Here is a 13,642-nt window from a genome sequence, read left to right as displayed (position 1 = left end):
CTTTTTTTCATCCATCCATCCATCATTTATTTATCTATCTATCTATCTATCTATCTATCTATCTATCTATCTATCTATCTATCTATCTATCTATCTATCTATCTATCTATCTATCTATCCATACATCATTTTATCATCTATCTATCCATCCATCAATCCATCCATCCATAATTTGATCATCTACTGTAGCTATCTATCTATCCATCCATCCATCCATAATTTGATCATCTATCTATCTATCTATCCATCCATCATCTATCTATTCATCCATCCATCCATAATTTTACTATCTATCTATCTATCTATCTATCTATCTATCTATCTATCTATCTATCTATATTATGTATATTACAATATGTATATTGTTACAATAGCCCTGTAATAATGACCAACTATCTGTACATTAACATCTATATAACATCTAAATATCTTATTAAAAAAACACTAGAAGTTCTGATAATTCTTCTCAAATGTTGGTAAGAAATGTCAGTGTGTCATTATCAGTGCAGGCACATGACTGTCACAGGCGGTTCTGTTAAAGGCCTTTAGTTTTAACACAAATGCTCTTGATAACGACAACAACAACTGTCTGCTTTCCCAAAATACATCCTGACATTTGCCGCGAAATCTTGACAAACAGCTGACAACTGAATCAATAACAGTGAACGCCGCGACAGAAGGTTTCTGCTCTCTACTGACAGAACCAACAAACATGTTCTGCTGCGTTAACTACAGCGTGATTCAATTTGCTCTGTTCAAACGAGCTCAACTCTGGGCAGGAATAAACTGTTTTGGCAGCGCAGTGATGTCTGGTTTCGGCAGGACCAGCGGTCTGGGTCGTTTCCAGGTGTTTGGTGTTAGCAGGTGTGCTGGAGTGATTAGCGTCCTGCCCCGCGGCCGTGACAGCTGTCCGTCACTCAGAGCGATATGTCAGACCGCCCCGGAGAGCGCCGGACACTCATGTGCTGCTTAAACCAGCTCACCAGTGCTATCTGTACTTAAACTGTGCAAACACACACTGTCCTAAAAGCTCATCCTAACCAAAGTCCAGCAATCCATGACAGCTGCAGAGTGTGCATGATGAGAATAACATACTATGTACTATTGTTGACAGAAGGTAGTACGCAGTGTGTACAGTACTGTTGGAAAGATCAGGGTAAACAAGTATTTATTTTCTTTTTTAAGGAAGTTAATACTTTTATTCAGCAAGGATGCATTAAATTGATAAAATGACAGTAAAGTCATTTTAAATAAATTATATTCTTTTAAACTTTATTTTCATCAATGATTTCTGAAGCATCATGTGACACTGAAGACTGGAGTAATGATGCTGAAAATACAGCTTTGATCTCAGGAATAAATAATATTTTACTATATATTCACATAGAAATGTGTTATTTGAAATTGTAATAATATTTCACAATATTGCTGATTTTTTTGTATTTTTGATCAAATGAATGCACCCTTGGTGAGCAGAAGAAACTTCTTTCAAAAATATATATATATATATATATATAAAAAATCTCACCAACCTCAAACGTTTGAATGGTAGTCTAACATTGTGCAAAGTATGCAAATGTGCAGTATAGAATTAGGACACACTGTGGCTGAATGCTGACCAGCATTTCTTTATATAGCAAAAATAATAAAAATAGCTTGCTAATATGCAAATATGTTATCCTGAATTCAGTCTGTGTAATGCAATGCTCTCACATTAACAAGGAATCATGATATCAGTCATGAACTGTGATATATATATATTTTTTCTAAACAAAAAATAATGGCCGCTCATATAATTGGATGTAGCTGGCTGAAATAAACATACATAATGAGATTGTTTATGTATGTAATGTATACTGCTTCATATACTGTTTCTAATGAATCGTTTGAGTATGCAGCATGCTAGTGTTGCATTGAGAACACAGCCGGTGTGTTTGTGTACTGACCTGTTTCAGGTCCTCGTGTGTAGGCGTATCAGAGAAGCAGTAATGATGGAAAAGACCCATTTTCTGACTCAGGAGGCAGTTGACCACATGAGCGCGGGCATTCTGCCACTGCACCAGTCTGACCAGACCCTGATTCAGAGAGACGCCCAGATCCGCCGACCAGTTATACGTGTACAGAGTCACCTGGAAACACGGAAACATGGCAATATAATATAAAACAGAAAAAACTAAGCACACAAATCCACCTTGCACATCAAAGTCTATCCACACTTGAAGACAAAAACAGTGCATGACGCGGCACAAACACAGCTGATTAGAACACACTCAATGTTTAATATGCAGCTGTGTGGTATTTCAGACAAATTATATTTCACCGTGGGCAGCAAAATGTCCCATTGCCTGTCGCAGCTGGTTAAGAGAAAAACATTCATGCAAGAGAGTTTTTATAGCGTGTTGCTTACGCAAGTCACGGCTGGTTATATTCAACTCAACTGACCTTCTTATTGACAATCTGCATGTACAGGAAGCGCTGGCGTGGAGCCACGCCCCTCACAGCCTGTCCCGGGCTCAGCCAATCACTGTGCTCCAAAGCCTCGAACCGCTGCATGCCCTTATGAGCTTTAAGAAAGACAGAATTCTTTGTTATTTGGGTAAAGATGATAGACAGAGTAAGAAATAAAGATCCACACAAGGAAAAGGCCACTTCAGAATTTATTCAGTTTACCTGTGAATAACATCTATAGGATTTAAATCATAAAATGTAATTAATATTAAATCATATACAAGGCTCATTGCGTTTAAAAAAAAATGAATGAAAGGTTTCACAGCCTTGAGGCAGGACATTTATATCATCTATACAGAGTGTGTTTGAGGAGAGATTGAACACAGAACTCACTCTCTAGAGTAACAGAGGGCAAACTCAGGGCTTTATGACATTCTCTCCTTTATTAAACTCTAATATCATTTAAATACCAACATCGGACCAAATACTCATCTAGGTGTGTAGAATGTAATGTAGAACTTATATAAAAAAATGAAACTCAGTAGGTTTCAACAGTAGAGTACATGCAGGGCTAAAATGATCTCATAAACATGCATCAATGAGTGAATCTTCAATTAGGGACACTTTTAACTACTGAAAAGCTTGAATTAAAGCTTGAAAGCTTTAAATACGTGTTATCTATTTAAAACTATTTATTACGTCCTGGAATAAAGATGTTCAACAGTAAAGTGGATATTGGTGTTAACTGTGATGATAATGGCAGCACTATGTGGATGGATGGATGGATGGATGGATGGATGGATGGATGGATGGATGGATGGATGGATGGATGAACTTAAAAAATTTGTTTCATGAAGCCCGAATGCCACAGAGAAATGTTTTGGTCATATTTTGCCACAAAATCAAACAATTTTTGATGAATAAAAATATATTTGCATATTTGTAAAAATACTGAAAATCAGTGGGGTAAATATACACACACACATACATACATATATACATATATATATATATATATATATATATATATATATATATATATATATATATATACACACATACTGTACATTTATATTATACATTACTATTTATTTTCTGTTTTTATTCTTAAATTATTTATTTATTTACTTATAGCCTTATTGATGTATTTCTCTGTCCCATATGATACTATTGTTTTCTTTTTTACAGAGAATATTTCTTAATTACTTTTCCTTTTGAAATTGAGGAGAAATATGACCTGATTATATGATCATTTTCATGAGATTCAGCTGAATATATAATGAATTAAAAAGGTTATTTTTATGCATTATAATTCATTCACAATGCCTTATATTTCGACTTGTAATCATGTATATGTTCTCAAGAATATGCATATCCCCAGTTAAACTACGTAATTTACATCCCTTATCAGAGAGTATAATGCATTATTGCACATGATCAATCGTGTATTTTTGGTTATATTGGCATTTATTTATTAACGGGGTTGTACTACTTGATGTATTCAAACTTTGGTTATAATAAGCCTGCTTATGAAAATATAAAACAAATTACAATGTGCTCCTTGGAAAGCGTTGATTCTTCTGATTCAAGTCGAATCCATTAAATCATTCCGTAAGTGTGTGTAATCAAAGACGGCATGATAATTGCTATATATAGTGAATATAGGAGGTACCTTGTTCTGTACTGCAGTGCCATTGGCTGAAGTTGCGACCAATGAGAATGAAGCTCCTGGTGGTGCCAGGTGGTTGGCTGATGTGCTGGATGATCGACAGGGGGACATAGATGTCTCCTTGAGGACAGCTGGAGACACACAGAGGAAACTGAATCGACAGAAACATCTGATGGTGCATTGAAGAGCTAAGCATCTTCTGCACAAACAGAAGCAACTGATCACGTCTGTTCACACACAAGCTGCAGCGACAGACGTGTCTGGACCGCTCTGATGATACCGGAAACACACCTGCTTCTTTCGAACACTTTGACCGCCGTGTCACTGGCCAGCGAGCCCACCAGATTGACGATCTCTGTGAGGATGGAGGGCAGGAGGAAATGATGCGAGACTTCAGCTGAACAGTGCTGGATGGACGGACAACCTGCAAGAGAAAATAATTCACTGAATATTTCATTAGGGGACTTTCCTGTCTGTTAGGATGGTGATAAACACATCCAATCTTTTTATAAACACTTATTATAATCCCTTTAAACCTTACGATTGAGTCTCTTTAATTAGTTCTTCCTAAGAAGGTCCCCTCTATAGTGCATTTCGAGAAAATGTTAAAATCAAGGAATTTCTACTTTGTACTTTTTCATAAGAAAATAAATTACAAATTGTAACATAAATACCAAATGAACTGGTATTTATACATTCATGACCAATTTTTTGTAGAGAAAAACCACTGTTCTCAATACAGCTGCTAGTTTTTCCAAAAGAGTTTTTAACTGGTTGTTAAAAAGACATTAAAATTAAACAAAATTTTGATGCAGCTACAATTCATATTTTTTTTAAAGTATAATAATATTTATATATTTATATAATGTATATAAAAGTCAAAGTGTATAATTATATAAACACCAATTTATAAAAAACTTCATACCTTATCATTCATGTGTACAATTTGTACATATAAGTTATATACAGTATATAAATTATTATAAAACCATCCAACAATTTCTTTAAAAAAAATAAAATAAAATCATCTTCTTGCACAATATTCACATCATCATACATTATACCAAAATCCACCTGAGGGCTGATCAGACCTTTATTCCAGGACGTTACACATGCTTTAGTGCAGATTTGACAAAGTTTAACTAAAAGAATCACCAAATAACCTTTATTACTTCATAGTAAATACCACCAGAGCCATAACTTGGCATGTGTTTGTGGCGACTCACCCAGTCTGTTCATGAAGGTGACCCAGGGCAGGTACGTGGTCTGGAAGACGGGCTGAAGAGTGCCTGTGTCACCCTCCTCCAGCTGGACTGCATGTCTCCTACAACACACACATCCAGACACAGTCCTCACCAGTGAAAACAAGACTACAGGCCTGTCCGGATGCCAACTGGGAGGTTGAGGTCATTTCAGCATTTACGTCTGTAACGTTATTGCCATCCGAATCAGAAATGCCACAACAGAATTATCTACTGTATCCTGACAAACACAAAGGCTGGGTGGTCATTTAATTAATCTCCTAGACTGCCAGAAAGAGCGGTCCCGAAATCATTTGGAAATCGGATTATTCTGATACCATCTGATTTGCACAATGATGAGAAGTTGGGTATTTGGCACAATGGAAGTGTGTTTCAGTTTGAAAGCACAGAAGACAGACGAAATAAAACTGTTTTGAATGTGTATGTTTAAGACTACATTTTCTTGGTCTAGAGCATTTTATAATAAATAAATGTATTTGAGTTTTTATTAATGGGTATACACTATTACTCTATGTTATTTTGTTACGTGCGACCAGTAACAAAGTAATTTTAGTATTATTTATATAAGTTCATTTTACTTTCAGTAATTCTATGTGCTTTGGCATTTTTTTTTTAATATAATTCTACTTGGCTTTAATAGATTTTTCAGTTTTAGTAAAACTGAAACTTATTTTAATTTATTTTAAGTTAGTTGCCAAGGCAACATTTCTCATTTTTGTTTTAAGTTTTAGGTTTTCATCTTATATATTTATTCTTTATTTTATTTCAGCTTTATTGCAGTTAATGAACATACTGTTAATAGTTTTAGTTGTCTTACGTCGTCTGTTTTTTTTTGTCCTACCATCTGAACATGTTCATTTTATCAGGGAAAGCTTGTGCAAATATCATTTTACAGACAGAAGTGTGAGAAACACAGCTGTGTGTGTGTACCTCTGGGCCTGCTCTTGCTCGACTGCCATGGCTTTCTCGTGGTTCCACTGCTGTTTGACGCTCTCCGTCTTGTGTCTCCGTCGAATCACGCGACTGTCCTCGACACGCTCCGGTACGATGTCATCCGTCGTCTTCGGACTGCCAAGCTCAGAAGTTTCTGGTTTACTCTACCACACACACACACACACACACACACACACACACACACGGATAACTGTCAGCAGACCAGTGAACAGAAAGCCCAATCATTTGAGTCCAGATCAACCGCATCATGCTGACCATCAAAGCAGTTTTGGAGGCGTTGACAGTCATAATTAATGAGAGTAATCTGCTGTTAATGGAGACTGCACATGCTGAGTGAGCGCACGCACCAGTATTTCCCAGAAGAAGCGGCGCGTGGTTTTGCCGGTGGGTGTGGTGGACTCGGGCGTGCTGGTTCCAGTGGTCGGGGTGGAGCAGGGCACAGAACTCAGGCTGATGGGAGACGGGCTGCTCTTGAGCCCATGGGGCCCACTGGGCCGCCGAACGCTCTCTTTCACCTCCTTACTGTCAGACTGCAGGAGACTCAAGGCAACTACAGACACACAACACACAAGATCAACGAAAGACAACACTATACACGACCGTTCAGAAGTATAGAATATGTTAGATTTTTAAATGTTTTTGCTCACCAAGGCTGCATTTATTTGATCAAAAATACAGTAAAATATTGTGAAATATTATTTCTATTTAAAATAGCTGTTTTCTATGTGAATATATTGTAAAAAGTAATTTATTTCTGTGATCAAAGCTGTATTTTTAGCATAATTCCTCCAGTCTTCAGTGTCACATGATCTTCAGAAATCAGTATAATATGCTGATTTGCTGCTCGAGAAACATTTCTGATTATCATCAATGCTGAAAACAGTCGTACTGACCCTTTAATTACAATTAAAAAAGAAAATATCAATATTTTTAAATAAAAATTAAGGGATTTTTTAAATATTAATAATAATAATAATAATAAAACATAGAATGTCTACAAAACTTATTTTATATATTGAAGTAGACGCCTTAAAAATATTACTTAAAGATGCGATAACATTTTTATCATGAGAAACATAATTTGAGACAGGTATGATTATTTAATATTAGTGTATTTTGTCTTGTTCTAGCATTATTTTAGTATCATTTAGATTCTAATATAGTTTCTATTAATATTTTGAATATTTTTTTGTGTATATTTTCCATTTTCATTTTAGTTCAAGTTTTAATAATAGTATGTTTTCGTCATTTTAGACATTTTATACATACATATATATATATATATATATACACACACACAAAAACTGAAATAAAAATTAAATGAATAAAAACTTTTGTTTTTGTTCATTTTGATTCCAGTTTTAGTTATTTTAGTACAGTTTTTTTAGATCTTATTTTATTTCAGTTAAAGTTTATTTTATTTCCAGAAACGAAGTCAAGTTTTTTTAATGGTTTTAATTTTAGATTCTGTTCTAGTTTTACTGTAATCCACTATATTACATCACCTGTGCTCTCGTCCCGCTGGGTGGCTGCAGGCAGGCAGAAGGTGTCCAGACACAACGGGTTGGGCAGCACGCGCATCTCCATGACGACGTCGCAGAGGGCGTGGCGTAGAGCCGCCCTGAGCCGGTCGGTCAGCTGCAGCGGGCTGATGTTACCCTGCTCCCACACGTCGAAGCGCACTCGCACGGCTGCACCTGTGCACAGGCGTCCCAGAGCTCACACACACCTCACACACCGCTACTGTAAGCACTATATGTTTGCTAAAGCATCCCAACCTGAGCTCTGGCTGCCAGAGTCCACTTTGACGACAGTCGTCAAGGCCTCGAACTGGTCCGGCTGGAGGGAGATGCTGGAGACGCCGCATCTGAGAGCCGGGACACTGCCGTCCTGAGTGGGAACCTGCAGTGCACAGCCTTTAGCGTCCACGAATGACAGCACGATGCAGGCGATCCCTGGGGAGAGCAGCACGTTAACACAGTTAGAGGAGAAAGTGATGGAGGCCAGAACTAAACGAGCTTGACAGAACAGCATGAATGATGCAAACTCGCATGAAAGCAATAAGTTCGGCTAGAGCTGAAAGACAAGGTGCATGCTCATATGTCTCTTCAAACAAAGCCACTTTTATGCTCAAGGGGTTGATTTTATTAAAAGTAAACAATTTGTTTTGTTGTTATTAAATCTGTTTTGAAACTTATTTTCATTTATTGTGCTTCTTTTTCAAATACCTTTTATATACAAATCTGATTACCCTCGACACAGTCTTTCAAACTTAAAATATGAAAATCAAAGATATTACATTTTATTTCATTTAAAGCAACAGATTTTTTTTCACATAAAGGTCAAATTAAATGTCTTTTATGTTTTAAACATCTTTATAAATTATTTTGCATCTTTTTAAATGCATTTTATGTACAGAACAAATTACCTTTGACACAGAATCAACCTTTCAATCCTAAAATATGAAAATACATTGTTTGAAAAAAAAATTTTTTTTTTGAAGCTATGTTGTTAACAAAAACAATCCATTTCAATATATTTTGTTTGAAAATGTATTTCATTGTTACTATGATGTCTATGCTGTCTTTCACAAAATAAACTTTCCCCAATAATGTTTTTTCCCCCCAAAAGTTGTTGTTCACAAAAATATGACATGCGTGAGAAGAATTAAAAAAAAAAATAAGTCAAATTAAATATTTGTGAAGAGCATATTTTGGTTGGGTGTCATTTCCAATCAAGCTGTAGTTTATGCAAAAAGTGTAAAAATATCACTTAATTGTGTTTATTTAGGATACATAAAATGCTAGCTATCCAAATACTGACTGATTTGATTCCAGAAGTGGTTACACTTATTTTCATTGAGAGCTGGAGATTTTTACAGAAGTCACTGGCAATGTAACAAAGCACCATTGTTATTAACTAAAATGTATATATATACAGTGGGTTATATATATATATATATATATATATATATATATATACGTATATAACAAATAATTTAAAAAGAAAAAAATATATATATATAAGATGAAAACTTAAACAAACAAACAAAACGTTGCCTTGGCAATTAACTAAAATAAATACATTTAAATTTAATCATTAAAATTACTACAAATAAAACTGAAATAAAAAAAAAGCTAAATAGAAATATTTTTAAAAGGATAAAAGCATATAAAATTAAACCTAAAGCTAATATTAAAATGAAATTTTTATCTCACTGTCAAAGTAAACATAAAAAGTGTATAAAGTGTGTTTTATGAGAGTTTATTTTCTAAAAGTTCACAAGGCTGAACATTTCCATACTTGAAGAAACACCCATATGTAGCCTTAAATTATATAAGCACAACAATATTTCAGAAAACAATGCCTCTACTTGAGTACGCACTCTCATAAATCCTTTAAATGGGTTTTTATGCTGTTGTATTGACTCGGTTATGCTGTTTACAGCATGAAGCCAGGAGGCCTTGGGAAGCTGCGGCTCTGATAAGCACAGAAAGAGAGAGATTTCCATCCTTAGATTCTCAGAGATCGATGGCGCCTTCGCTCCAGTGGTTGCGGCTATAAAAAAGCCTCGCAAACAGAGCAGCGGTCGCATTAAAAGGCATTAGCAGCAAACAGTGGAGCGCGAGCGGGGATTTATCCAGCTGCTTGTATTAGCATATGCTGTTAGCAGTTTGAGGCGTGATCGATGTGTAAGTGTAAGCGTGTGTGTGTGTGTTTGTGTGTATGCCAGATTTCAGATACTAATGCACCGCACACAATCACCTGAAATAAATGTGCACCTGTGCTCTCACTTGCTAAAGTGTGCATGCATTTTGCATTATTGCAGCCTGGATGCATATATGAAAGTGTGCATTCGGTCTGAAACATACGCTACATTAAGTACATGAGTGTAACGCTTCCATCTAAGCAAGCTCAATTTCGTGCATCATGGCATTTCTGAAATGCGTCTGACTGCGATTCATAATGCAACACAAGTGTGTGTTGCTTTCAGAACGGTGCCAATCAATGAGCGGCTTCTCAGCATCATGTCTTTGGCCTCTCATCTAAGAACTCCATTTGCTGTGATCTTTTAAGAGCACTTGATGAGGTGTGATGTGGCGTGGCGTGACCCCTGCACTCCAGAGAGACTGCATGAGGACAGAGAGAAGGGCCCTTCAGTCTTTGCTGGACTCTGGGGCTTCAGCCAGACAGACAGAGTGATCATGGAAGTCACTTTCTGATTTATAATGATGGGGGTCAGCGGCAGCGTGTGAATGAGATGATTTTAGACTCTGAAGTGCCTGAACACACAGACATATCCCATATACACCATACAAAATTGACTGAGTTGCAATGAGAAATGATCAAAAATGAGAATACACTTAAGACAATGCATGCAAATTTACAGTAAATCACTGTTTTGTGTGTGTGTGTGCGCCTTAAATTTATGATGAAAGTAAAAGGCTCTGAATTACTAAATACAGCAAATAACTGAAATGCATTAATAATGCAAATATTTCCACATAGTGAGGTAGATATGTGGGGGCGTGTTAGAACGAGCCGTTTTAGGGGGGCGTGGCAGAGTCTTAACTTTGATAAAGAATATCTCTTTGGTTTTGAGACTTTAGTCTTTGCAACTTCAGGGATCTTATCTATGCACAATCAGCTTGTAACACTCCAAAGAGAAAGGAAAACTTCAAAACGCATCATATGACCCCTTTAATTTCTACAAGCTACCGATTTGTTTTGATGTTAAAAGTTATATACCTCAACATTAGCAATTAGATTATGTACTTGCATGAATAAGAATTTATACCAGATTAATAAATGGCGTAAAAAAAAAAAGAATCGGTAACACTTCAGTAAAATAAGGTCTCATTAGTTGATGTTAGTTAATGCATTAACAAAACTTAAACAATGAGCAATACATTTGTTACAGTATTTATTAATCTGTGTTAACATTAGCTGAAAATACAACTATTCTTTGTTAGTTTATGTTAGCTCGGGTCACAAATGAGATCAACAGATACTAATTTTGATTTTAATAATGTATTAGTAAATGTTGAAATTATTAAAAGCTTTAGAAATATTTTCATTGTTAGTTAATGTTAACCAATGTAGTTAACTAATGTTGATTAAACAACTTGGAGCTTTATTGAAGTGTTACCATTTGCATAAAATAATGTACATGTTGCATGGTGTTACACTATTACTATGCAAAGATATACTTTTCATACAGTAAATATTTCAGATTAACTCTTAATTGATTCTTTCCAAATAAACATGAATAAATGAGACACGCTTTAACAAAACACATGATTTCAATGACCAAATAACGCAATGCATAATAAATATTAATCAATATAAGTACACGCCGGAAATTGTATCATTTGAAAGGCAGGAAGACCACAGTCACTTAGGACAATTCTGTATTATTAGATGTGTTTAATAACGTAAAACACACAATGAAAGCAGAAGACGCGTGTAACACACACGCAGCACATCTCATGCAGGAGTGAGCAGGATCTGCTTCAGGAAAAGCTCATCTCTACAACAAAACTGCCAAAGAAATGAAATCACTGAAGCTAGTAGCTCACTAACATTCCCCCCCACAGATTTCAACCCCTAAATACATTCACATCAGTATTCAAAAAGTTGCGGGAACAACGAACAGTGACCAATGAGCTCCAATTCACACAGAGGAACTTACAGGCCCTAGTGTCTGCAACTTCAATGTGGATTGGTACTTCATAAACTTAAAGGTACATACTGCAAATTATACCGCAAGGTGTTAATTGTGGTCTATGGTGATCATTTGCACAATGCACCTTTTCTCAGTAAGTATCACACTGACTGACTGCAAAAATGAGTGTCAGAAGCTTTCAACATTAAGTTGGTATTTGGGCAGCTAGCATAAAGGAACAGTTCACCCAATTAAAAAGAAAAAAATGCATTTAAAATTAAAGTCATTTTCTCTCAAAACAACCTGTAATGGAAAAAAAAAACAATACAGTTTAACATTTTCGATCTGCAAATATTACATTTCCATCAGTTCCTCGCACAAAGCTATCAAATGACTTCAAAAGACTTGGATTAGAGTGCACAGGTCAACTTGCTTCCTGTGATGCTTTTTATCATTTTTGGAGCACTTTCAATTTCATTATTCAAAAAGCGCACATCAGAGATCATGTTAAACTGCACTTTTTGTGTTCCACGGAAGAACGAAGGTGAGTTAGGGTGAGTAAATAATGACAGAACTTTCCTTTTTGGGTGAACTGTCCCTTTAAGCTGTGATCATGTGACCATGCAGTACCACACTCAGGACACAGCACAACAGTGAAGCGGGTGGAGGCTCTTATACCTTGAAACTGAGAGGTTGGGAAGAGATTCTGAACAAGGTCCGACATTGTACCTGAGGCACAACAGACACCCACAGACAGAAATGATGAATGACAGACACCAACTCAATGATCAACCAATGAGCAGTGCTGGGGAGTTGAACTGCACTAAAAAAAATCAGTGACACTACGGTTTATCACTACGTTTTCAAACCTGCTATATAATATATACACCATGTTCTGCATTAAAAACCTCTGGTTTGAAAATCTAAATGCGTCGGATTCAGATTTAAGACTAGTTTTAAAATTAAATGTCATCAAAAAAGTCCTACTCATATTTCACTTTAAGTCCCAACAGCATGCCAATTTATGAATTACGGTGGAAGCTAATAATTATTAGTCATAATTAAGATTAATTTTAATGGTCCAAATTCAGTTTGCTGGAATAATGATAAAGTTTGCAAGGTTTACAAGGAGACTTTGTACAACTAAAATAACATTTCCCATTATTCTGTGCGATGCCACAAAATGATAAAATACACAAATATGTAATCAATTACACCTCTAATGCACATCCTCATTATGCTGAATTAGTGCTTAAAAGCTCTTTATCATGAAGTCAAAAAGAGGAAAAGAAACATAAAATTGCCCAGCATATCCATGTTTTTGTTAGTAGTACATTAGTATTCAAGTTCAATACAGTCAACGCAAATGTTCTTTGTAACAGATGAATACTGCTTTAAATAAATTAACAAAAAAAAGAAACATTCACAGTCATCTAACTATTTGAAATTCTGAGTTACAAAGTATCTTTCCCCAACACTGCTGAGAGAGATGAAGACGGAGGGAAAATTTAAATGCAAATTTAAATGAAGGTCTGAAAATGAAACTGTCAGTGTGGTTACTGTTAACTAAACCTAAAACTTTAGGTTTAGTTAACTAAAATTACAACAAAAACTGGAAAACATTTTTTATATATATATATATAT

General features: G+C 35.6%; 1 protein-coding gene across 1 annotated transcript in view; it reads right to left on the bottom strand.

Moving 5' to 3' along the window:
* Window positions 1–13,642, bottom strand: part of LOC107554864 (SZT2 subunit of KICSTOR complex) — a 96,470-nt gene that overhangs the window by 31,042 nt on the left and 51,786 nt on the right. The window contains exons 50-59 of the mRNA XM_016237502.1: window positions 12,677–12,727; window positions 8,112–8,288; window positions 7,839–8,030; window positions 6,681–6,883; window positions 6,310–6,476; window positions 5,344–5,441; window positions 4,409–4,541; window positions 4,121–4,248; window positions 2,443–2,564; window positions 1,947–2,129 (exon numbers count right to left, since the gene is read on the bottom strand). Coding sequence (XP_016092988.1) covers window positions 1,947–2,129; window positions 2,443–2,564; window positions 4,121–4,248; window positions 4,409–4,541; window positions 5,344–5,441; window positions 6,310–6,476; window positions 6,681–6,883; window positions 7,839–8,030; window positions 8,112–8,288; window positions 12,677–12,727 — 1,454 coding nt within the window. The remainder of the gene's footprint in view (window positions 1–1,946; window positions 2,130–2,442; window positions 2,565–4,120; window positions 4,249–4,408; window positions 4,542–5,343; window positions 5,442–6,309; window positions 6,477–6,680; window positions 6,884–7,838; window positions 8,031–8,111; window positions 8,289–12,676; window positions 12,728–13,642) is intronic.

The sequence above is a fragment of the Sinocyclocheilus grahami genome, unplaced genomic scaffold (genome assembly GCF_001515645.1).
Source record: "Sinocyclocheilus grahami isolate Dianchi unplaced genomic scaffold, SAMN03320097.WGS_v1.1 scaffold517.1, whole genome shotgun sequence".
NCBI lineage: Eukaryota > Metazoa > Chordata > Actinopteri > Cypriniformes > Cyprinidae > Sinocyclocheilus > Sinocyclocheilus grahami.
The sequence above is the reverse complement of the archived record's forward strand: the minus strand, read 5'-3'. Positions and strand labels throughout refer to the sequence as shown.